This window comes from Cavia porcellus, unplaced genomic scaffold (genome assembly GCF_034190915.1).
Source record: "Cavia porcellus strain 051 isolate PalLab524CR breed Dunkin Hartley unplaced genomic scaffold, mCavPor4.1 scaffold_11, whole genome shotgun sequence".
NCBI lineage: Eukaryota > Metazoa > Chordata > Mammalia > Rodentia > Caviidae > Cavia > Cavia porcellus.
This window is the reverse complement of record NW_026947494.1, coordinates 48,877,247-48,904,018: the sequence shown is the minus strand read 5'-3', so window position 1 is coordinate 48,904,018 and position 26,772 is coordinate 48,877,247. Positions and strand designations below refer to the sequence as shown.

At 37.3% G+C, this 26,772-nt stretch overlaps 1 protein-coding gene across 1 annotated transcript in view; it reads left to right on the top strand.

The window, feature by feature from the left end:
• Positions 1-23,855, top strand: part of Depdc1b (DEP domain containing 1B) — a 75,484-nt gene extending 51,629 nt beyond the window's left edge. Inside the window, exons 8-11 of the mRNA XM_003470214.4 lie at positions 15,839-16,005; positions 18,609-18,785; positions 21,487-21,672; positions 22,885-23,855. Of these exons, the coding sequence (XP_003470262.1) occupies positions 15,839-16,005; positions 18,609-18,785; positions 21,487-21,672; positions 22,885-23,046 (692 nt within the window). The 3' untranslated portion in view covers positions 23,047-23,855. The remainder of the gene's footprint in view (positions 1-15,838; positions 16,006-18,608; positions 18,786-21,486; positions 21,673-22,884) is intronic.
• Positions 23,856-26,772: the final 2,917 nt, after the last annotated feature.

Genomic DNA, 26,772 nt, shown 5'->3' with positions numbered 1-26,772 from the left:
ATGAATTCAAACTGTTTTGCCCATGAACATGATCTCCAGTTGTATCCATTTACCTATAAGAGCCTTGAGATTATTCTGCTTTATAGCTGGGTAGCTTTCCATTGTATGAAAATACCATATCTTTCGTATCCATTCTGTGGTTGATGGGCAAGTTACCCTTGCTTTTTTTCTGATCTCCTGTTGCATGAAACAGTTGTTTCCCCCACCCTTGATTTTTAGGCTATGAATTTCCTTTTGAGTTAAATATGTTTCTTGTATACAGTATATTAATAGACCTTATTTCTTTTTTTTTTTTTTAATTTTATTTAAGGAGAAAAGAAAAAAAAAAGCAGGGAAAGGGTACAAGTTATACAGATTTACAGAAAAAAAATGAACAGTAGGAAATCACTAGTTAATGGATTACATATTGTCATCTTAGAAATAATTGTTCAAGTCACAAAATTAAAGCTTGTAAAGTGGACATTCCATCAATGATACTGCAAACAGTTCTGTTCATTGATCCAATAAAACTCTGTGATATCATTTTCTATCTTATACACTTAAATATACATGCAGTTATATAGTTTAGAGTACTTTCTTTTCCTCTCTTTTGTACCATGACTATTACACATTTTGGGTTTCATTGCTCCCACGGTTCTTATTACTTTTTTGGAAGAGAGTAAAACCAAATGTGACATAACAGAACAGAATCGGTCAAGTCAAAAGGGTGGACATAATAGATAATGTAAAAACATAATACAGGTGATCAACAATGGTTACCATAATGTCTCCCGCTATCTCTAATAGAATTGCCTATATCATTAGTTATAATACAATTGAACAAAACAGTAAAGAATAAAACCGACAAAACCAAAACATTGGAGACATTGTAGGTCTTCAAAAGTAGCTAAAAGTCAACAAGAATGGGCGTCATAATGAATCTCATTATCTTCACAGCTGATGCCTAAACTTTCGAACCTGATACTATCCAGCAAAACAGAATAGGGGAACATCAGTTAAAAACCAGATGGTGAGAGTAATACAGGGCTTTAAATCAAGGTAATGAAAAGTCAAAATGGGTTACTATAATATATCCTGCTATTTTTTTCCTTTAATTAAAAGGATAAAGATAAAAAAATAAATAATGGAGTGGAGATTGAGATAAAAGAGGGCATAACAACGAAACAGCGCAGATCAAAACATAACCATTTAAGCAGAATAGTGTTTCACCACCAGATAATCCTAACCTAAAAGTAGTTACCATATTGTTTCTTTCTTTGAAATCCTTGAGTACAACTTCGTATACTGTAGCATTAAGTATATCAAAACAATGTAAAACCATTCAAGAGAATGACAGCATTACAGAGTATTTAGAATCGACTAAATGAACAATGGTTTCTGTATAATCTCCTTGTCTTTAAAAGGTTTTTGCTTATACTATCGTACATAATAAAATCCAATAAGATACAGCCTATTTAGGCCATTGGAGACAGAAGGACAAAAGCTAGATGAGACTTCAAAACAAGATGATACTAAATCAGTATTACCTATTAAGATGTCATTTTCTCCAAAATAGCTGTTCCTATCATCCAATCTTCTCTGCCTCATTTCTGTTAAGCTCTTTTTCTGTCAGTAGCTGTCAGTTTGTCTTCTTCATTTTGTTCTCTGCTCCATTTGTTGTGGCCTCCCCGCCACTATTTCTGGGTTCTTTGTATTTTTCTTTTTTTAGAATATCCTGCAATACTTTCTGTAGAGTTGAATTGGTGGTTGCAAATTCCCCCAGTTCCTCTTTATCCTGGAAGCACCTTGTTTTTCCATCAATTTCCAGGGACAGTTGTGCAGGATATCTCAATCTTGGCTGGAGATTATTATCTTTCAATGCTTGAATTATTTCCCCCCACGCTCTTCGTGATTTGATGGTTTGTGCAGAGAAATCTGCTGTAATTCTGATGGGTGTTCCCTTGTAAGTGGTCTGTTTCTTGTCTCTTACAGCTTTTAATATTCTGTTCTTGTATTGAATTTCTGGAATTTTTATTATTATATGCCTGGGTGTTGCTCTGTTTGGGTTGTAGGTAGCTGGGGTCCTGTATGCCTCATACATCTGAGTATCTTTACCTTTTGCTAAATTAGGAAAATTCTCCTGGATTATTTCTGTGAGTAGCTTTTGTAGTTCACTTGTTTGCATCCCTACTTCTTCTTTTATGTTCTTAATCCTTAAGTTATGGATCCTCTTATCATCTTCTTGTCTTTGTATTATTGCTGTTTGTTTCTTTGTTATTTTTAAGAAGTTTTTCATTTCATTCTCCCATATTACAAGTCTGCCCTCCAGTTCAGATAGTCTGTCCTTAGTTTCTTTCAAGCTGTTATGCCAGTCTTCGATAGACTTCTTAGTATCTTGGTAGTCCCTTTGAACCTGCTTCACGTATTCTATGCTTTCTCTGTTTTCTCCATCAAACAATTCTCCCCTTTTTTTCTGTTCTTCCATTCCATCACCTGTTTTTTTCTTGGGTGGTGCTTAGCATTTCTCTAACTATTCTGCATACTTCTAGCTTCAGGTCGTTGATAACTTCATTCCTGAATTGGTCTATGAGGCTCTCTATATGGTGCCTTATGTGTATTGGTGCGGTGTCTGCTATTGCCTGTTTCTCAGAATTGGGGGCCGAGGAGACTTTCTTGTTGCTGCCTCTTCCCATGCTGCCTCTTCTTCTCTGTTCCTTATATATGCAAGCTTATATAAGAGGCCCAGCTTCTCTCCCAGTCAACCACAGCCTGATCGAATTGCGCCAGTTAGGTGTTCCCGCTCACCGCTGCGCACCAGGGAGTTACGGACCAGGCAGCCTACGCGTCTCCCCTCCCGGCCACCGTCAGGCTCTGGGATCTGGGTTGGGACAGTCTACCAGGTCCGCCGGCAGCGTCACGCAGGCCAGGCACTTTTCACCAATCCCGCCCGAGAGGGGGATGTGTGGCTGGAGTCGCCACCGCGCCCTGCTCCCGCAGGACTGCTCGGGCCCAGAAAGTCCTCTGCTGGAGTCAAACTGTGGTAGAGTGTCAGTTTCTCTCACTCACCTCACCATAAGTCAGTGCACGCCTCCCTGCCGTTCGCAGATTACCGTTCTCAGAGCTTCTGCACGTCTCTCCCCTTGCCGAGCCGCTGTAGAGGCAGCCAGCCGCTGCGCGGCGGGAAACCCAAATCGCGGCTTACAATGGCGCGGTTCCAGCCTCCACACCGAGTCTTTTCTGTTCCTGTTTTAGCACCAGGACTGCATTCCAAGTTGGCTTCTCTCAGCCCAGTTCGTTCCTGAGTCAGCAGAGCATATCTCCACCTGCTTATGTCTCCTTAGTCCGCACCATTCCTGGCTTCTGAGCCGAGTCTTTCAGAGAGCCGCCGGTAGTTGCTGTTATCTGTCCGCCATGTTCTCCCGGAAGAGTCAAATGGCAACTTAATTGTGTGTACTGAGCAATTGGCTAGATCTTACATCTTTGACATCCTCCATAATATATTAAAAGATCACTGTGTGTCTTTCCGGTCTGTAAGAGTCCTTCCATGAGGCCTGTAGGCCGTAGAAGTCTCAGTAAGCAGTCTAGCCGGGACAGAAATTCTCAGCACTACGTTGTGGTCAGGGCAGCCATGACCTAGACCTTATTTCTTGATCCACTCTCCCTGTGTTTCTTTTTATTGCTGAATTGAAGCCATCTACATTAATGGTTATAACCAACATACGTCGGTTTGTCTCTGCCATGCTCTCCTCCTGTTGTTGGCCTTCCATTTTCCCACTTTATTCAACTGCTTGTCCCCTTTGGCAGTCCTCCTCTGCTGCTGTTCCTGGAACCATGATCATCTTTATTTCTCTCTACAATATCCTTTAGCATTCTCTATAGGGTTTGTTTGGTGGTCATGAATTCCTTCAGTTGTTCTTTATCAATGGAAATATTTTATTTTTCCATCAATTTTGAAAGATAGTTTTGCAGGGTACATCAATCTGGGTTGGAAGTTGTTTTCTTTCAGGATTTCAAACACTTCACTCCAAACTCTTTTTGACTTGATGGTTTTTGTTGACAAGTCTCCTGTGATTCTGATTGCTTTTCTTTTATAGGTGATCTGTTGCTTTTTTCTAACAGCTTTTACTATTCTGTTCTTGTGCTGAATTTCTGGGATCTTGATTATTACATGTCTGTGTGTAGATTTACTTTGTTTATGGCTAGTTCTAGTCCTGTATTCCTCACTTATCTGCATGCCACATCGTTTCCCCATGTTTGGGATGTTTTCTATTATTACTTCCTGTAAATAGCCTTTTTATTTCATTTGTGTTGTCCCCTGCTTCTTTATTGATACCTATCACTCTTAAATTATTTCTCTTTGTATCATTTTACAGCTGTTGAATTGTTATTTCCTGGTTCCTTGTTATTTTTAAAAGATCTTTCCTTTCATGATTGTTAGCTGCAATACTGTTTTCAAGGTCTGAAAGTCTATCTTGAGCCTCTTTTAAGCATTTTTGCCAGTTTTCAATTGACTTTTTGATTTCCTGAATGTTTTTGAATCTGTCTCATGCATTGTAATGTCTTTCTGTATTGTTCATTCAAGGTTTCCATCATTTTTCTATGTTCCTCTTTTTTTATCTTATGTTTTCTTTAGATATGCAATTCTTTCATTATGTTTGTGATTTCTTCATTTACGTGAGACATTATTTCTGATTTGACTGCTTTTCCAATCTCATGAAGTTGTTTCCTTACTTCAGTTCCTATGCTTTCTGAGATTTCAGGTGTGTGACTTCTATTTTCTTTCATGACTATATCTCCAAGACTTGTTCTGTGTGGACTAAAGGTCTGAAATTGCCTTTTGCTCCATCATCTTGACATTCTCATGGGTTCCTCCCATCAAGCTAGTTGTAGGGTCCAGGCACTTCCCATGTTGGCTGCCCCACTGTAGTATATGGGAATCCATTAGTAGTAGTCTTGTGTGACTGTTGCCTTACTAGTACTTGCTTTTCTCATCAGGGTTTTTACTTTTTCTAATCTGATCCATGTGACAAGGAATCTTACTATTTTTATTGGTTATATGGATTTCTTGGGTGGAATAATTTGTCTGTCATTTACCCATGTGATTCTTTTGGTTTTTCTTTCTTGTAATTCTAAAAATTATATTTTAAATATCTAATCCTTTGTCTCTTATGTCTTAGAAATAGCATTTGCTGGACTGTGGTTTGTCTTTAAATTTTAATGAAAAGGTAAAGAATTTTTACTTTTTATTCTAATTAATTTAAAAACATTTGTCTATCACAAAGAATTGTGTATTTCTTTTTAACTTATTTTTAAAAAAAATTTCCTTTATTGAAGTATAGTTAGTATGTGATTAAATGCACTTATTTCAAGTATGCTTCACTGAGTTTTAACAAATATACTTGTCTAATTACTATCCCAATTCATGTATGGATCATTTCCATTACTCCTAATGTTTCTCTTGTGGTTTTTCTTGTTTATTCCCAAACCCAAGTCACTGGCCCCAGATAACTGGGAATGGAAACTTACTGTATACTAGATTTTATTTTTTAGAGGTTCACACAAGTAGAATTATACAATTCAGTGTGTATTTTATATCCGTTTGTTTTTGCACAGCATAATGTTTTTGACATTTATCCATACTGTTTCATACAAGAGTGTTGTGTTTCATTTTCTTGCTGCGTTGTTTATCACATGTATATACAAGACAGTTTGTTTAGCTGTTCACCTGTTGAGGAACATACTATATTAGTTATTGCTAGGTGTGAGATATTGTGAATAAAACTTCTGTGAATATTTATGTGCAAGGTTTTATATAAACATGTATCTTCATTTCCTTTGGATAAATAACTAAGAGTAGGATTATATGATAATTGTACATTTATTTTTGTATGAAAGTAACAAACTGTTTTGAAAGTAATTTTGCCATTTTATGCCCCACTGGTGATATGTGTGAGTTCCAATTACTTTAGATTCTTGTTAAAATTTGATGTTGTTTATTTAAAAAATGTTAGCCACTCTAGTGAAATGGTAGTGTTACAGCTTTATGGTTTAAATTTTCACTTTTCTGATGATTTTTGATATTAACCTATATTAGTCCAATGATTATTCATAAATTTCCTTTTGTAAGATGTTTGTTTGAATCTTCTGCCCATTTCTTTTAATTAGTTGGTTTGTTCCCTTAGTGAGCAAAAGGCATTTTTATATCTTTTGTAAACCATTTGAGAAATATTTTGAAGTAAATATTTTCTCCTGTTGTGCTTTATTTTTCATGTTCATAAAATGTCTTTTGAAAAGCATATGTTCTAGGTTTTGATTCCATTTCATTTTGATCTATGCTTTTTTGTATCTCATGAAACCTTCTAAAAAATATTTTGCTACTTCATATACGATGTTACAATATTTATTTTCTCCTTTCTGAACTTTGTGCTATTTGTTGTCAGTTATTTTATTCATGAAGATACTTGTCTTCTACTTTCTAGTTGTGGGGACAAAATACCTGACCCCACAAATTAAAAGTGGAAAAATTTATTTTGGCTTGAAGTTTATAAAGGTTTCAATCCATAGTTTTCTGATTCCAAAGCAGGGTGCTATGGCACAGAAGAAACAGTCCATGGCAGAGTAGACAGGAAAAAAAGGAGAAGGAGGGGGAGAAAGAAGGAAGGAAGGAAGGAAGGAAGGAAGGAAGGAAGGAAACAAAGAAAGAAAGAAAAGGAAGAGAACGAATGAACACCAGCAGCAGCAAGCCTCCCTTACTCTTTTTATTCTGTTCAGGCTATAAACCTCCCACACCCAGGTTAGAGTTCTATTTTTAGTAAATACATTCAGCTATACCCAGAATTACGTTAATTTGATCGGTGGACTGGTCCACTTATCCCACACTCATGACACAATATCACATATTATGATGTAGTCACTCCCCAAAACTCTCCAGGGGACACATATGGCTTTGGGAAATATGTCAGATATAAACCAGAACAATATTATAAACTCAACTATCCATTGCTATTATTTTTTCTTTAAGAAGACTAATTTCTTTTTAAGTAAATTGAGAACAAGGTTTATCTACTGCATATCTTTTCACATATTTATTACATACTCTTTTCTATTCTCTTTGTTCCTTTGTGTAGACCTGCTTTCCATCTTTCCACCTTTCTTACACTTGTAAAACATCCTTTAATGTTTTTAGTTAACAGTTGGCAACAAATTTATTTATTTATTAGTTAGTGGGAAATCAGATTTTTTTAATTAAATTTGGAAAGATATTTTAACTGAGTATAGAATTCTAAATTGAGAATTCTCTTTCTAGTACTTTCAGGTGCTTTCTTTTGTTTTGTTTTGCTTGACTAATTTCTGGTGAAAAGTCTGTAGTTTAATTTTTGTTTCACTGTACATGTCTTTTAATATCTGACTAGATTTGAGATTTTTTTTCATCACTCAATTTTAGGAATTTGATTGTAATGTGTTCTTACGTGAGTTTCTTTGTGTTTATTGCTCTGATTTTGTTGCTTTGGCCTTGTGATTAATAAATTTCATAAATTTGAAAATTTTTTGGCCATTTTTTTCTGTGCCTCCTTTCCATTTTCTAATTATTTATATGACACATCACTTGGAAACTTCCCATAGCTGGCTACAGTCTACTTAGTTTTTCTCCACTTTCCCCCATCTGTTTGCTTCTGTTTTGGTTAATTTACTAGTGTGTTATTTTATATTCAAGTGTTACGGGTTTTTCTTGCTTTCTTTTAAATTCACTGAAGTTCTCCTCGATAAATGTTGTATTTGGGGCTTAGCATATTTACTCACTAGAAATTTTGCTTAGCTGTCTTTTAATTTTCTATTTTTCTCCTCGCTATGTTTGTATTTCTTTTACATAGATGAACACAGAATACCCTTTGTAATATCTTTTTCTGCTAATTCCTTTTTCTCTGTCATTTTTGAAACTATTGACTTTCTATTAATTTATCTACTGGATATTGGTATATTTGTCTGCTTCTTTATATACTTAGTAATTTTGAGTATATTAAAATGTTTTCAAGGCTCGTGAGTTCAGAGGTGGGACTTTTGGAGGGTGACTGGATCATGAAATTGCTAATCTCATCAATGGATTAATCTATTGATGAGTCCTTAGCTAAATGGGCTTTTAGAAGTAGGGCCAAGCCAGGCGTGATAGTGCACACCTGTAACACCAACACTCCAGAGACTGACGGAGGAGGATCACTGTGAATTTGAGGCCAGCCTAGAGCCACATAGCAAGTCCTTGTCTCAAGGAAAAAAAAAATGTCCAGTTAAAAAGCAAAACAAAACAAAAAAGACTAACAAAAGAGAGAAAAAAAAAAAGAAGTAGGGCCCATTGGAGGAAGTGGGCCATTGGGGGTATATATGCCTTTGAAGCATGTATCTTTTGTCTGACCCTTCCCAGTTCTTTCTGGCTTCTAGCTGCCATGAGGTGAGCTTCTTCCCTCTACCACACTGTTATACAATTATGTTGCTTCCTTGGATCCAGCTGACCATGAAAATTTCAGTTTTACCTGTAAAACTGTGATCTAAAAAAAACTTTCTTGCTTTAAGTTGTATATGTTAGGTATTTTGTCTCAGTATGGAAAAGTCACTTAAGATGTACTTGAACACTGAAGTTTTCATTGTCAAGTGCTGAGTTTTGTTGGCTTTCTTTAAAGTGAATTAGTGTTTGTTCTGTTAGGCTATTGATTTACTTGGGTTTCTGCTTGCCTGTTTGTGTCTTAGTTTTAAAGATGATGTTAAGGGAGGATTGATTAGCCTTTATTGAAGGGATAGTTTGCTCTCACTAATAAAGCCCTTCTAAGCTTTCTCCTTTTGCCTTCAGTGATTTGTAGGATTTTTTTTACTGTGTGAGACCTAAGAACTGTTTGGTTTATGGTTCACTATGGTTGTTGTTTGTGTGACTCTACCGAGGTCATGTTTTATATATATATATATACATGTAGACATGTATTCGTATTTTAGTATTCCTCAAAATCTCAAGGGATTCCTATGTAGATTTTATGGAGCCTCCTTTTTGAATATTCCCTCCACTTGATGCTCTGTTGGGAATGTTCCGCTGACACAGCCTCCTCATACTCCAGTCTTTAGCTCTTCTGCTCAGAAAGATGTCCATGCTTTGTTTGAGACCCCCAAGTCTGACTCAGGGATTGGAATGTGATAGGATGATATTAGTGCTCATTTGTTTTGTTCCATTTCTCAGGACTCTGGTCCTGTACTATCCTTTGTCTTAAAGATAGTGTTTCATAAAATTTGTCTAGTTTTCTAGTTGGTTTTAGAGGAAATTAGTCTAGTTCTTGTTATTCCATTTTTGGTGGAAACAAAATTAACTCTTGGAAAAATAAAACAAGACTTTGCCATTTAAATTTTCTAACATATTCTTATCAAATTGTTTCAACATTGTTTTTTAAACTGATAAGAATGAATATTACACTTGATCTTAGCCAAAAGGCCGAAAAACAATTCAACCTCACTTTTTGAACAGATTATCCTATCTTACTAATTTATAATGATGGCTTTGTTATATATGTAATATGTGTGCATGTGTGTGTATGCATGTGTGTTATATAGGCTTGTTTCTATATTTTCTCCTTTGTCCCATTGATCTTTTGCCTGTTTTTATATTTAATTTCTACAGTTTGGTGGCAATTCTTGATATATAGAGTGAGTTCATACTCCTAACTTCTGTCATTTGTGAACATTGCATAATTCCTTGTATGTTTTTCCAGTGAACTTTCTGTTTGAGTCAGTTATATTGGAGCAAGAAATTAAAACAAGTCAAAATTTTGTTTTGTCCTTGAAATCTTGTATTTGCCAAGCATTTACTTTTTAGTGAGCAGGCAAAAGTTGTTAAATATAATGCTTTGTTTGTTAGTATAACTGCCAAAGTATTGTTTGTTAGTATAACTTTAGGAATTTAGTATTTACTCTAAGTCAGACTCTGTAATATATTATTTCCTTTAACTTTGATAACTTTTAATGATTTTCTCCATTTTATGGGAGCTCAGATTAGTGCTTACAGATCTCACAGCTAGTTAAGTTGTAAAGTGTATATAGGAAGCCTGGTACTGGAGGCTCCAGATGGCCCTAACTGTTATGCCAACCTGCCGGGCAGACCTTATGTACATTCACAGAACAGAGCATATGTTCTCTATTCTAAATATGGCTGCATATAGCAAATTTATTTATCAGTTTGTTAATTTATTTTTGCCATGTTGGGAATTGAGCCCAGGGCCTCACATGTGCTAGGCAGATACTTTGTCCTTGAGCTACATCACTAGCTGTTGGCAAAATTTTTTTATCTCAGTAGTTTCTCAATGGAAAGTATGATTGAAAACAAAATTATTTTCCCCTAAGTTTTAAGAAAATAACCTTGTACATTATGCACAAATAGGCAATTCCAACAAAGTCTTCTCTAATCTTTAGCTTAACAAAGGGCCAACTACCAAATATTTCTGTTACTGTGATAATTCTATCTTGCTGAGGCTGATAAAGGACCCAGAATTTCACACTAAAATATCAAGCAAAGTTTGAGTTGTTATAGGAATTTCTAGCATCAGGGAGTTAGATATATCTTTTGTCACATAGTTTTAGCAATGAAAGTCTTTCAGTGAATCACAAATAATTGTGAGAGAGGTTTTCTTAGTTATGCATGATAAACTTCATAAAATCATATGCAAATAATGTTTATGTAGGTTTTATATTGTCTTTTATACTATGTAATATGGTTGTGCATCTGTTTAGGGAGTTAGAGTTTAGAAGGACAGACTTATGCTATATTGGTAATATAACAGTGTTAGAACATTGTGGAGTTTTACCTGCCTTCTCATTACAGAGGCTCAGAGTCAAATTTGCTTCTCTGTATCAGTACACAATATATTTCTTTCCTTTTTCTTTTCTTTTTTTTTTTTTTTTTTTTATCTTTTTGAGACAGGGTCACACTATGCAGTTCAGGCTGGCCTTGAGCTCACTTAGCCCAGGCTGCCCTGGAACTTGCAATGATTCTCCTGCCTCAGTCTCCTGAGTGCTGGGATTAAAGGGGTACACTACCACACCCAGTTTTTTCACAGAATACGTCCTAACCAGACTTTAAAGTTACTTTGGGTTCATGTAACATGTCTGATGTTAGTTTTACAATTTTGATGTAATAAAGCTATGATTGTTAAAGTGATTGAAGCTTTTAATTCACTTGAGCTTCCCCCTTGCAGGCCATGGGCCCCCTAGTGTGTGCATTGATTTGATTTTACAACTGTTCCCAGTGTTTCACAGATTTATGGAGGTTTAATGACTTGCTCAAGGAAACAGTCCAGGAGAGCTGAGGTATAACTCAGATACTCTTGGTCAGCTCTCAGCAAGGGTGGCTGATTTGCATTTCTTCCTTCCTTCCTTCCTTCCTTCCTTCCTTTCTTCCTTTATTCATTAATTTACAAAATATTTCATTGGGGCCTATGATGTGCTGTGTGCTCTTCTAGCCACTGGGTGGGAGGTATATAAACAAAGCTGATAAAGTTTTATCTCTCCTTGTGGTGCTTACATTCCAGTGGGATGGAGGGGAGACCAAGGTAGATAACATGTGAATTCTGTAGTAAGATGAGGAAAAAAAAATTGAGCAGATAAAGGCAGTAGAAGTATAATTTCAATTTTTTTGGGATGAAGACAGAAATTGTTTTTCACATTTGACTGATGAATTATGTCAAGATAGTATGCTTTATCCTAAACCTTTTCTAAGTTGATACCTCTGAACAGTATTCTTGTCTTTCTGCTTGTCCAAGAATCAATGCTATAAAGGGTGATTATATCCTAATATCAATTTATGAATCCTACTTAATGTATTATGCAGCTTAACTATGGTTCAGAGCCAATAGTGTTATAGACCTGTCTTTTTCTCAATGCTGAGATAAAATACTTGATGCAAAGTCAAGGAGGATGGATTTAGTTTGTATCTGTTATGGTTGGTACATTGTATCAACTTGAGAAGTGTAGAAGTTTAAGAGACTCAGCAGGGAGCCAGGATCCTTACTTTGTAAACATCCTCATCCTTAGCAAGAAGAGGGCAAGGAGATTTTATGAGTGCCACACTAGCCTTGGAAACAAGGGTGGGGGGTGGTTGCCTGTATATAATATAGGGGAGAAAAAGAGGCTTGTTCTTCCCCCACCCTTTTTGCTCTTACTATTTTGCTGTCTTCTGCTGCCTTGAAGTGGTGCCCCAGTACCATGCCACCCTGCTTTGGAGCCAGCTGACTGTAGACTGAGACCTCCACAAACAGTGAGCTAAGTAAACCTTTCCTTCCTAGATTTTGGGTGTCAGGTATTTTGTCTCAGCAATGAGAAAAAAGTGACCAAGACAGAATCATAGTTTGTAGAGGTTTCAGTCCATAGTTGGCTGACTCCAGGGAAAGGCAACATGGCAGGCAGCACTGCAGAGGAGAAAGAGTCCATGGCAGGATTAGGGAGAGGCAGCAAGCAGCAGCTGCAGCAACAGCAAATCTTCCTTTAAATTCCATCTAGGCCACACCACACCCAGGGTGGGCCTGCCCATTATCCACACCCAAAACTATGCTAAACCGATTCAGTTATCAAATACCCTTAATCCATGTTCATACACCTTAGATCCAGCCACCTCTGAAAAGCCTTGCCTGTAGCATTTGAGGCTTTGGGGGGAGACATCTAGATACAAACCAGAAGACCTAAGCAGTTTTTTCCCCACTCTGGTAAGATGAGGGTGTCTTGAATCTCATCTTTATCTGCTGCTGTTTTAGTTTTGGGAGGTAACCAGTCCGTTCTCCCTACCCCCATTATCCAATATTGGGCAACAGAGACTTTCTTCCATCTTAGATTACTGTCTGTTCCTTCATTGCCAGAGACAGGGACATAGTCTGGGAGAAAGGGATTATTAGCCTGGCTTTTTTTCTCACAGGAAGTGGGAAGATTGGCAGTTGGGAAGAATTATAGAGGTCCTTGGGTGAGATTAGTGGAAAAGAGGAAAAGGGAGTCTCCATAGCACAGGAAGACCACTATGCATTATTGGGGTGTTTGTAAGTCTAGTATGACCTTTCCTCACCTAGTAGGTGACTTTATATAGATATATTCCAGAGGTAGGTTTCCTTGTGCCTTCTCATTTAATGTTCATAAAGTCTGAAATCATGGCATACTCCACATTTGACTTTTTCCATGGAAGCAATTTGACATGTAGAATTTAGTATTAAAAAAATTAAATTATAGTTGTAATTTTTATATATTTATCTAATAGTATTCCATGAAATAAGTTCATAAATAAAAAATGGTTGATTATTTTACAACTCTCTTCTTTTTTATATATTCCTTTTCAATATAAAATTAAAATTTGTTAAAATATATTATCCTAAAGTTTTTGTGAACAGTATATTTATAATTTATTACTGCAATTATTTCCTTAAGATTGTACTGTAATTATTATTTCATAACTTCAGAAGTTATTGCTTTTAATAGCCATGTAATACTCTGTTGATGAATAGGATTTGAGTTTATGTCTTGTATCCTACTAGGAATCTTAGCTTGCCATCTCATTCATATAGCAATATATTGTATGTACAAGAAATACAATAAGATGAAATCTGACTCTCCAAATGTGTTTATAACTTGGAAAAAGGAAAGAATTTGCAGACTAATAAGATAGAAGGTGTTAAGGAAAAACCAGGCAGCTTAAAAATAGAAGGGGAATTTAACTTACGGTAAAACCTGAAGTCTTTCGTGGTATCTGTGTGGATTTGCATGGTCTAGCTCTTGGTCTCTCCCCATATCTCTGGCTGGTTCTTTTCTTTCACACTGGCCTAATTCTGCCCTCAGATACTCTGAGCATAGGCTCATGTCACCTGTTTTGTCATTGCTGTCTCCTCCCCTGGTGCATTTCTTCCACATTTCCCTGACCAACGCCCATTCCTTCTGGGCTCTGCTTGTGAATCACCTTTTTAGAGGGGTCTTTTCTGAAATGATGGAATTGTTTTTAATGTATCCCTTTACCTCCCAGCTCTGTTCCCACTTTACTTTTCCTCCGGTATCTTTCCACCTGCTGTCATGTTTCTACCTTTGCTATTTTATCATCTATGGAGAACAAACTTGGGATCCAGACAAAGATCCTGATTTACTTTTACTGTACGTTATTTCCTAAAATAGTTCCTGGGGAGATATATATATACATATATATATATTTTAATAACACTTGTGGGGTAAATGAATGACTGAATTAAAACATAGAGGCCTTATTTCTCCCCTTGGATTTGATTACATAGAATTGAAGGTTGATAATGATAATGATCAGCAGGGGCATCTATGCACATCTAGAATCAGAACCTTTGCTTGAAGCTCTTGGGTTGGGGATAGAGCACAGCGGGACAGCATTTGCCTCACATGCCCAAGGCTCTAGAAACACCAGGTTTGATCCTCAGCACTGCAAACAAACACTCAAAACAAACTCTCCCCCTTGCTCCCCTTTCCCTTCCATATACAATCAGTTTGTATCTATCGTTTTAGGGATTAAGCCAAAGCTGTTTAGTCTGGCATTCAAAATCCTGCAAGCCTTCTTGTATGTTGACCTTTCAAAAATTTTTTTGGTGGTATGGGGGATTGATCCCAGGACCTTTATACTTAGCTGAGTTCCTGGCCTCCTCCGTTTTTAGAGACAGGGGAACTAAGTCACTAAGTTGCCCAGGCAGAGCTTGAACTTAAAGTCCTTCTGCTTTAGCCTCTCAATCTGCTGACTTTTCTAAGTTCACTTCTACTAAGCTATTGCTGTTACAGCCTGTGCTGCAGTGGTACTGAATGACTTCAGATTCTGTAACATGTCCCTAGAGGTCTCTATGGTGGTCTCTCACATTTTGTCACTTACTGGTTTAGGGACTTTTCTTTTTGTGGCTCTTAACAGGAAGACACCAGGTATATCTCTGCATTTCTAAGACCTGTCACAGTTTCCAGGATTGACATCACAGATGGCAGCACATATTCACTCACTGGAAGATGGTTTTCAACTTAAGGTCAAAGACTAATGGGAACCTGAAATAGTAAAGAAGAAGCCCTTTATTAAAGGCCTTAGGTTTGAGTATTCAAGGACAAATATGGTTTAAAAGAAGTCAGTTTTAAAATACCATTTTTTTTTTTTTTTGAAGTACTGGATATTAAACCTAGGGCCCTCCCACTGTATTACATTCCCAGTCCTTTCTTTATCTTTGAGCAAGGTCTCACTGATTTGCCCAGGCTGGGCTCAAACTTGTGAACCTCCTCGCTCAGTCTCCTAGAGGGATTCCAGGGTGTGAGCCACCATCCCTGGCTCTAAATAGCCCAAGTTTTTAACAAAATCAAATTTAAAGTGAGGATTATTGGCATATGAATGGGGGATGAATGTTTGAATTGTATTACATTTAACTGCAAAACAGTGAATACGGAGAAAGCATTATTTGTGCAGTGTTATCAGAAAGAAGCAAAGCCACTTTGGGAGCATTCGCCTCATTGTTTTATTTAATCTGTGAGATTCATGTGAGCTGGTGAACCTGCTGGTCATGGAGAAAGAGTACCCACAAGCCTGCAGGGCAGCCTTGGTGGACCATGTTCTTGCTCCTGTGACCTTGGACCTTAACAGTGTGACTGTTGAGGACGAGGTGTGTGGGAAAGTGCCTTGAATATTTAATTCTATCTGTATAGTGTCTGGGAGGGTCAAGTGGTTGCATTTGTGGATGTATAGTCAACTGGCAAGGTATAGTTGAATATGTGAAAATGTTGTACATTGTTTTGGGAATATGCGTTTCCTAAAAATATGAACATACAGTCTGGTAGACTATAGGTGTTAAAAGATGAAACTTCTTTTTTGAATCAGGTTTGTTACAGAAAGAGACAATGGCAGTTGAAGCATTTCAGATTTGTTGCCTCCTTCTGCCTCCTGAGAATAGGAGAAAGTTACAGCTCCTAATGAGAATGATGGCAAGGATCTGCTTAAATAAAGAAATGCCACCACTGTGCGATGGTTTTGGCACTCGGACTCTGGTAGGTTGATTGTAAACATCTACTGTGACCTGAATTTTTCGAATGAAAGTCAACTGAGTCAAGTGTACTTGTTTATGGATCAGAGGAAGGGGCAAGACAGGCTGGCGTGAAGAGTTACATCCAGCTCTCCAGCTGGACTAGTAATATGCTTCTGGCCTCAAGGTCTTAAAGAACATAATGGAAACGAAAGAGGGGGTAAGAATGACTGTGAGTGTGAAAATACCTGTTGCCTCCTGCCTTAGCACTTTGTAGGCTCATCACTACTGTCAATAACAATAGAATGAAGAGTGAACAGAAAGGAAAGTGATCTATCAAGAACAAAGTCTTTTCCACTCCACACAGAAAGCATTGTAAAGATTTTATAGCCAGCAAGAAGAGATGCAGTGTATACAATGGTTTAAAAAGGGAAGAAGTAAAATACACAATTGGATTAGACAACTAGGGTGGAGAGAGGACATGCATCTCTTGGTGTGGTCTAAGTTCATTGAAATATGATATTTTGTGGGTTTGATTAAAAACACCTGACAATTTTTGAATTGTACTTTGTGATATCAGCATATGATTTTATTCATACTGACTTATATTTTTTATTATTGTTTTCGTTGACAAACTGTTGTATGCTTTAGGGGATACAGTGTGATGTTTTGGAATTCATTGTCTAAAGATTAAATCAAGCTAAGCAACATGTCCACTACCACATCTAGTTTTGTGGTGAGATGCACTTTCTATCCTTTGATCAGCAGCTCTCCTTTCTCCATTTCCCCTTACTAGCCAGGAGTAAGTCCTGTTAGATTCTACTTTTAATCTGCATGTGTTTTGAAATAATTTATGTTTAGAATTTACATGCTAAATCTCTTTATTTTCCTCAGAAAAAAGCCTTGGAGCAAAATAGGTGCTTCGGTGAATCTGTGTCTTTTCCATGCCCTCATAAACCACTGGCACAACTAGGGGGTCCCCTGGCTGAGCCTTGGAGAACCCTTACTGAGATCTGGGGAACACTTCATGCTCAGAGGAGTGATTTTTACCTCTTTTGGGTGTGCATGGGCGTGGAGCTAATGCGCCTTTTGAGCAGTTGAAAAAAAAATCGCACCTGTTTCCCATGGGCATACGTGTGCAAGTGTCTGATTACAACTTCAGGTTATTCACAGATCCCTTAAGATTCATGGTTTTTACACATAAAATTCTCTGCCTGTCTGTCTCTTTGTATGTGTAAGTGTGAGTGAAGATGAAAGTATTTGCAGTGTGCTGATAGAATTCAGTTGTGTTAGTCAGCCTTCCTGGCGCTGTGACAGCATACCTGACACCATGGCCCTGTGGCATGGCGTGACAGAAGGACTTAGCAGAAGAAAGCTGCTCAATCCATGGCAACTGGACTCAGAGAGAGAGGGGAGCATCTGAGTAAGAGATATGTCTGCCAGTGCCACACCCCAGCGGCCTACCTCCTCCATCTGGTCCCATTTCCTGATGGTCTTTCAGCCAGGTACTTGATGGGCTGACAGTTCCATAGATGAGCATACAGCCCCCACGACTTCACCTTTCAGAGAGTCCACTTCTGAGCCTATGTGACTGTAGGGGATATTTTAGAACTAAAAGGTAGTATGTCTTATTAAGCAAAATTACATGATTTCATGCTTGCAATTTTTGAAGTTAGATTGTCAGCAATAAAATTTGAAAAAAGAGAAAGAAGTCTGTCTAGAGGATATATAAAGAATGGCTTGGTTAATATGAATTCTATGGAAATTATGTTAATTATATATTCCATATTTCTGGTTACTGTAAAGGGAACCCAGTCACTTAATGCACTTCTTGTAAAGTCCAATGCTTTGTTTAAAGATGCTTGTGAAATATATATCCCAAATCCTGCAGAAAATGGTTAACTAGGAAAAGATGTAACAGTTGAGACACGTAGACTGTTACCAGGTTTAAAAAAAATAATAATGAAATTAGGATATTATATGACCAAATATCTGTAAAGTAAATTAAATGTAACAGTGCTCCATGAAGGTGTGTGGTGTTGCTCTCCTGTAATTGTAGCATCCTAGGAGCTGAGGCAAGAGCCAAGCCTAAGCAGCTTACAAGACTCTGTCTTAAAAACAAACAAACAAAAAACACCACACACACACACACACACACACACACACAAAATCCAAAACAGCAACAAGAACAACAACAAACACATCAAGGCTGGGGATATAGATTCATGTGAAGCCTCTGAGCTCCATCCCCAATACTGCCATAGAGGTGGGGGTAGGAGTATAGCATGACCCAAGTCCTGGTGATAGATTTTCAGGATTGGTGTGTATGTGTTTAAATTCCCTCTTACGTAAAAACGGAAGTTAATAAGTTCCTAAGAAAAACATCTTTCTATTACGTATCTTAACCAAGAGGTAGACATTTCCTTCTTACGGGTCTTGAGACCATCAGTCTATCTAAGATTACCAGTTACCTGGGAAGATATGCACCCTGCAATTTAGGCCATTTCTCGCTGACTATTGACTTTTACTTTTTACAAATTAGATTGGATCCAGTTCAGAAGGGGGAAAAAACAAACTAAAACAAAGAAACCCAACTTAATCTGTATTTACCTCTTTGCCTTTTTTTAGATGGTTCAGACATTTTCCCATTGCATCTTGTGTTCCAAGGATGAAGTAGACTTGGATGAGTTATTAGCTGCTAGGTTAGTGACATTTTTGATGGACAATTGCCAGGAAATTCTGAAAGTTCCTCTGGCCTTGCAGACTTCTATAGAAGAGCGTGTGGCTCACCTACGAAGAGTCCAGGTAATGGAAGAGATATTATCAGTCCCGTAAATTGACAGTGTAAAGTTATGTAAGCTTACTAGGCTTTGGGGGACTTTCTGTTATGAGGATCGGGTTAATTATGTACCAAGTGCATGTAACAGCTGTTGGCACACAGAACTACAGGTGTGTGCTGTAATCATAGAAAATCTTATGGAATGAATACTTTGTTATGTTGATCAGTGCTATGTGACTACCAATCTAGTAAATTGATGGAATTCATAAAATGTAGACTATACACGCTTCAATATCTGAGTTACATCAAAATGTTCATAGTATTATCATCCATTCATTAAGAATTTTTTTCTTTCCCTCCTCTTTCCCTTCTTTCCTTTTCCCTTCCTCCTTTTCTCTCCCCTCCTCTGTTTCTTGCAACTTCTCTTGTTTAACCATACGTGAAAAAAATTTCCCACATCTTCAAATATTCCTGGTTGACATGACATTGATAAGAGCAGAGACCATGTAGCTAAAAGGTGTTTGCATTTATGGTATGCCCTTTATTAGCTGTTTGACCTTAGGCATGTTATACAATGCCACTCTGCTTCAACATCTGCCCCAAACTTTCCTCCTCTGCAAAATGGGAATTATAGCAGAGTTACTCCATAGGATCATCAAGGAGTTCAGATGGCTTAGTATACATAAAGTAGATGCTGCCATTGCTAATATTTTTGTATCATTAATGTCATTAGTGACAACATAGTATTCCGTAATAGAGGCATAGCACAACTTATCCGAGTGATACCCTCTGGTTGACATTGAAGTATGGATGGTATATTGCCAAACTTTCTTTTAATCTGATTGTTTCACTTTACATTTGGGTCAGTTTTATAAGAAAGTGGATATTCATTTCCTTTCACCTTTTCCTACTTTGAAAATTATTAAAATATACTCATATCTCAGCCTTACACTTTATTTTAATAGTTTTCCCCCTGATTTTTTTCTGAGCCAAACTTTTGAAAAGTAAAATTGAAGCTGGGCATGGTGGCTCACCCCTGTAATCCCAGCACTCGGGAGGCTGAGGCAGGAGGATCGTTGTGAGTTTGAGACTAGCCTGGGCTACAAAAGTGAATCAAGGCCAGCCTGAACTGCGTAGTGAGACCTTGTCTCAAAAAGACACACAAAAAAAGTAAAATTGAAAAGAAACTTTCCATTGGGTTTTCATGAAGAATCATTTCAGCAGTGTTGCTGTCTGTTAGGTTTGTGCAGTCGCGCACACCGCTCGGGTGTGCAGTGCTGCGGCAGGACCCTGTGAGCCCTTTGCTATCACTTGAGGACTAGGAGGCTGAGCCAGAATGATTAATTTAACTGCAGATGAACATGATGTGTGAAGAGGCACTGCAGTGCGCACTGAATAAAATTGGTAACTTCTCAATTGTCCCATTACCTTTTCTCTTTTAGAAATACTCAGAAGAATAGCTGAGCAATTGTTCATTTTAGCTCTCAGAGCCTAAAGATATGTATTCTTGTGATGAGGCTCCTGAGCCCCACACGGTATCACAGCTGAATGGTGCTTGTCTGAAAATGTGACGTCACATGGATTACCGCAAAAATGGTTTGGGGGCACTTTCAGAGCTGACCCTGGGGTAATTTGTGAAGTAGGCAATATTTTTTGAGTCTAGCTTTCTAATGACTTTGTCTGCAACCCTGTTCCTATGCCCTTCAAATCCGTGTGTCTGGTGTTTTTCTCATGCCCCTAGCTTTTGGCTAGCTTCTGGCTGTTGTACCCTACCTAGACCTCACTCTTTATCTAGGCCCTTTTCAGTTTTTGATGCCTTTCTTCAAGACAAAAGAAGGTGCCAGTAGGCCTCTTTCCCTGTGATTCGGATCTGTCTCTCTTTAAATCATCTTTAATTGATCTGATGAGAATGACATTGAGCATAGAATGTGCTTCATGTAATCTCCTCTCTTGACAGCAGAATTATTTTTTACCTGTAGCTCCTGTGATGAGGGATCTTAAACCAAAGTAGGAAGTGCAGAAGAGGGAATTTTACCCACTGTAGCGCAATAAGGCGCTGTGTTTTTGAGAAAAATGCTGGACTCTGAAATTAAGTAATTTTTATTTGACATGTAATCTGGTCTGGCCTCAATTCTCAGCCCTTCTTCCTCAGCCTCCCAATTCTGAGATTCCAGGCATGTGCTACCATCCTCAGATTGAAATGAAGTATTTTTAAGGAATGTTATTTTATTCACAGACCTTCGTTTCCTGTTTCTTTCTTCTTCCACCTCTTGCTTTTTACCAGTGCAGTTTGGCACACCGTTATTTTTTCTTTTCCCTTGATTCTCACTAGGAACACGTATCACAGGGGTACCTGTGCGTAACTGTGCACATAGACCTGAGCCTGTGTCTGTCCCTGCCGAGGAGGGAGAATCAGACTCTGCAGATGTGTGATTCATATTATAAGATTCAACACTGTACCTGTTTTGAACTTTATTTTTCTATACCAATAAGTTTATGTGTATATTTCAGATCTTTAAAGAGGCATACAATTTTTTGTTTGTTGGCTTATCTTGGTTAAGAAGATAGAAATATCATATTTAAAACTAGTTTGACATGGTATTCCTTAGAGATTGTGGAAACTCTTTTGCTTTTCAATATAGCTTTTACCGTCAAATTGAGGAATGCTGTTCTGACTAGGAGACACAGCATATTCGATCTAAAACAATGTTTGTCCTTCATTCACAGATAAAATACCCAGGAGCTGATATGGATATCACTTTATCTGCCCCTTCATTTTGCCGTCAAATTAGTCCTGAGGAATTTGAATACCAAAGAACACATGGCTCTCAGGAGGCTCTGGCGGCCTTGTTGGAGGAAGTTATAACAGATACCAAACTCTCTAATAAAGAAAAGAAGAAAAAATTGAAGCAGGTAATAAAAAAATTCTTCATAAATCATTTACCCTCCTCTCTATTGTTCTTATGTTATATCTTCTTTTTATTTTCTATTTTAATACATTCCATATAGTTTTTAAATTCTGAGACGCAGAAGTTTAGAAAGTGTACTATTCAGTCCCTATATTCCAGAAGCTTTGATTTACATAATTCTGGGCAGTTTCCAAGATCTCCATCTTCCAGTGTCGTTTTTTTGTCATCATCAAGCCCTTGTTATAGAGCCACTCTCTAATATTTGTACTTCATTTTAATATGTAACATGAAGTAAATCAGCAGAGCAATTCCTTCAAAGAAGCAAGCAGTGAGGGCAGATTGCTTTTGATTTTTAAAAAAGTTAAATTAGATTGAATTCATAAAATATAAAAAGAGTCTAGAGTTTAAAAACCATTGGTGCTGGATAGCTAGTGTCAAATTGGTCTCTTGTCCTCAGGTATTCTTAAATTTTTGTGTCCCATGATTTAGGCATACATAGGATTATACATATAGCACTAATGTTCTAGACTTCATGTTTTTCTTTCAATAATTTTGGGAAAGAGTTCATTGGTAAAGTTCAAAGGAAGAATATATTGCCTCCTTAGCTTTCTATAAAACAATATATCAGAGCATTCTCTCTTCTATTTGGGCAGAAGTTAGCAAGACTGATTTGGAGAATCAGGGGGATGATAAAACATATTTGGTTCAAAGTTTTCTTTAACTATATAGAACATGTTTTACATCAGAGTTACTTGTGAATATAGTTAGCATCAGGGATAATTTTAAGAAATATGATTTTTAAAAGGACTTTACTTAAACGTTAGATTAAATGAAAGATAAATTGGATCTGTAGACATTGGAATCAAATGTTTTGGCAAGAATAATCAAAGACGGAAGTATGGGATTATCAACTCTTATATTAAAATTTGACTGACCTACCTGGGTGTTGTGTTACACTGTATACCTGCAATCCTAGCACCTTGGGAGCTGAGGATCACAAGTTCAAGCTCAACATGGGTAGTTTAGTAGCTTAGCAGAATCCTATCTCAAACTAAAAAATCAAAACTGGGCTGGGACTGTAGCTTAGTGCAAGGCCTTTAATTCAATCTCTACTACTATAAACAAAGAAAGAAAGAAACAAACAAAATTTAGCACAACCCCCTCCCCCATTTTCTTGACTCTTAAATGTCTTTTTGACTTTTGTTGGATCTCTTAGTTTCAGAAATCGTATCCTGAAGTCTACCAAGAACGATTTCCTACCCCAGGAAGTGAAGCACTTCTGTTTGCTGAAAAACCCAAACCCAAACCACAGCTGTTCACATGGGCACTGAAAAACCCTTTCCAGCCATTTCAAAGAACTCGGAGTTTTCGGATGTGAGGCTTGTATGGCGACAGAGTTTAGAGACTTCTGTGATGATTGTTGCTTTGAGTGAATAGTGGTAGAAGAAAAAAAAGCATAAAATACGGACTACTGTAACATAGATACAGACGATCTCACTTTTTAAAATATTGAGCCATTGTCAGTATTTTTGTAAGACTGTGATATTTAAAGTTGTACAGATCAGTAATAAATTGAGTTAACAGTTTGAATTGTTAAAAAAATCTAAAGGTATAAAATATTTTTAAAAAATGTTTTTGTTTGTTGTTTCTCATGTGTTTATAAAACAGTTATGTATGTATCCTAGTTACTGATGTCTTTGTTTTAAATCCAAGTCTTAAGAATAGTCTAATAAGTACTTAAATAAGAAAGACACTGGGTTCTGTAAACTGTGATGCTATTGACTTAGTAGCCAGTTGTGATTTCTCCTGTGTAAATTCCATTTTTCAGTTTTGCGTAAAAGACTCTGAACGTCCTGTATTGTGGTGATTGTCTTTTTGTTGCAGATTTGTTAGATGCTATGGACAAATTTTACTGAAGTTGATTCTTGTATATAATAGTTAACATTTATCTGTGAGTAGATTTTCAACTATCTACAATTTCAGTTTCAGCTAAAGATGGAAGATTGAACTGGATAGATTCTTTGGGTCTCTTGAGACTTGTAATTGTAAGTTAAATATTTGTTGTTTTTGTGAAAAAATTATAAATTAAGTAAAATGAGACTACTTTCACAAATATTTTTCAGCTTCTTCATCCTTTGAAAGTAAATAAAATGTAAATAAATGGTTTATATATTTTTTTACATACCATACCTAGTGTTTTGCTTTTCTTCGTATTTATTTAGATCGGTTAGAAGCATTTTCGAATGACTTTGCCATTATTCTCACATCCGCCGTTTACTTCTGTAAGAAAATAAGAGGTGAGATTTTAGACCTTGTATAGGCTTAAAGTAAAAGCACTTTATTAGGTATTTTCTTTGGTTTGTCCTTTTGCAAGATAGTGAAGCAGTTGGGTTATGGAGGAGCTGGGAGGCTTCTTCTGAGTTTATGGGGTACCTGGGAGGCTTCTTTTGAGAGCAGTTTTGCAACACCCACAAACTGATTATGGTGCTCTCTGCGCTGAGTTTTCTTGCACTGCAGATCTGCCCCTGCTGTAGCCGAATGCCCTCTACAAGTGCCAGATTTTGCTCACTGTACTTAAAAATGGATTGAAGTATTCCTATTAGTTTGAGCATCCCTCTCAATTCCAAATAAGTAATGAAATGATGATTTTTACTGTTTGAGGATTTATTCTTAGATTTTGGCATTCTGTTTGGAGAACAAGTGTACTTTTTGTTCCTCTTTGCCCTCAGGGTAGGGTTTGTTTTCCAGAATTTTTCTCTCCCATGGCTACATCTTTGAAAGAATAATAAAGGAAGATATTTTCTTTCATTCTTTTCATTTTTTGCTATTACTTTTTAGAAAAACGTATGTCATAAGAAGGTCAAAAGCAGTCACCCCTCCAGTGTAAAACTGATTATAGGTGACAGCAATTTCCCAAAATAATTGCACCTATTAATACTTCCATTATCAGTGCAGGAGTTTCTTTTGTTTAACATCCTCATCAAAACTTGCTATTACCAGTTTGAAGTTTTGTCCATGTGTTTTTATGTGATGGTGTCTGATTATGATTTTACTTTAGTTTTATTAATATGGGTGAACACTTTTCCATGTGAACTTTTTTTACTTTTGTGCAACTTGTGTGTGTGTGTGTATGTGTGTGTGTGTGTGTGTGTAGCTTGTCTCACACACACACACACATCCTTTTGCGATTTTTTTGATTTGGGTTGCGCTGATTCAATAAATCAATTTGGAAAAGAATTGCTACCTTTACAGTATTAAGCCTATCAGTTTATGTAGATAGTTTACAGTGATAAAAACTAAATTTCTCTGAAAAGGTTTATAAATATTATGTTATACTTATTCCTAAGTGTTTTATACTTTTAAAAAACATTACTATTAACGCTTTCATTCCTCTCTATATATACACACATCTTCCAGCTTCAGCAGCTATGATTCAGTGGATAAATGGCCTGATACTTGTTCCTATTGTAAATGTTGTTTAAAATTTGTTTGTTGCTTGTATATACTATGAAACCAATTTTGACTTTGTGTCCAGTAACATTGTTAGACTTTCCTGTTAGTTCTAAACATTTAATATGCTCCCCCCCTACATTTGATGTATGTCCTTAAATAATGACAATTTTTGTTTTTCCTTTCCATGGTAGATAGCATCTGAAAGTTCCCATTGGTTCTCCTTCCAGGTAATGATGCCCTGTGTAATCCTTTTACCTTGAGTGTGGACTGGGCCCAGTGAGACACTTGTACGAAACAAAATATGACAAAAGTGATGGAATACTGATTGTGGTATTAGGTTCCAAAGAGACCCTGGCTTCCCTTCTTGCTTGTCTTCTGACTTGCTCTGAGGGAAGCCGTCTGTGATGTGAGTTGCTCTGTGGCAAGACCAACAGCAAGGAACTAATATCTCTGACTTGTGGTAGATGATACTATGCTGCCCGCCAGCAGCTGTGTGAGTGACCTTGAAAGTGGTCACTGGTTGAGCTTTGAGGTAACCCCAATCATAGTTCACATTTTGATCGCAACCTTTTGTAAAACTCTGAGCCAGAGGAGTCAGCTCAGCTCTTCCTGGATTCCTAAAGCATAAAATAAGATAAAGATGTTGTTTTAGGTCACTTAATTATAGGGTAATTTATAATGAACTGGTAGATGCAGTATAGTGTTCAATCCTTAAACCATTCTCCCCTCCCCTCCTCACCGCAGCCTTTCCTTCTTCTCCCTTCTATGCTCCCCTCCCCTCCCCTCTCTTCTCCTTCTCTCCTCTCCTCTCTTCTCCTCTCTCCTCTCCTTTCCCCTTCCCTCCCGTATCCCCTCCCCTCTTCTCCCCAGCCCTTCCTTCTTCTCCCCTCTATGCTCCTGCCCCTCCACTCCCTTCCCTCTCCTCTTCTCTTGCCCCACCCCTCCTCACACTGCACTGCCTCCCCTCCTCTTCTCCCTCTGTCACAACAGTTGTTCATTATCCTGTGAAGCCAGCTGATTACTGAAGTGCTTCCAATGCTTATACATCTGCCCCCACCTGCCTATGTCTCCTGGCGCTGGAAGCCTTCAATATGATACTGAATAGATATAACTGCAGCCATCATCTTGCGCCACGTCATGGTAGTTCGTACAGATACATGACATATTTTTCCCCCTTTTTTACATCTTCTTCCCCTCTCTCTTCCCTCCTTTTTAATCATGTTAAAGTTGTTTTCTATTTCTAGATTGCTGAGATATTTTTGTTTACTTTGATGCCACGACACTTTTGTTTATTAGATTGCCAAAGCATTTTGATTATGTTTCAACCATAAGTTGATGTGAAATCTAATTAAGATGCCTTTTTTCTTTTTTTTAAACTTTTTATCGGTACCAGGGATCAAACTCATGACCGCCTGCTTGCAAGGCAGGTGCTTATGCCGCTGAGCTAAATCCCCAGCCCCTAAGATGCCTTTTCTGCATTTATAGAGGATTTTGTAGAGTTGGTCCTTTAACTGTCAGTAGGGTAAATTGATTTCTAATATTAAACACTGCATTTGGCCTGGGGTGTTTGTCATGATGTAGTATAATTTTAATGCATACTTGACTTCTGTTGTTAATATGCAAACTGTTGTTTTTGTGTCTATGTTTATGA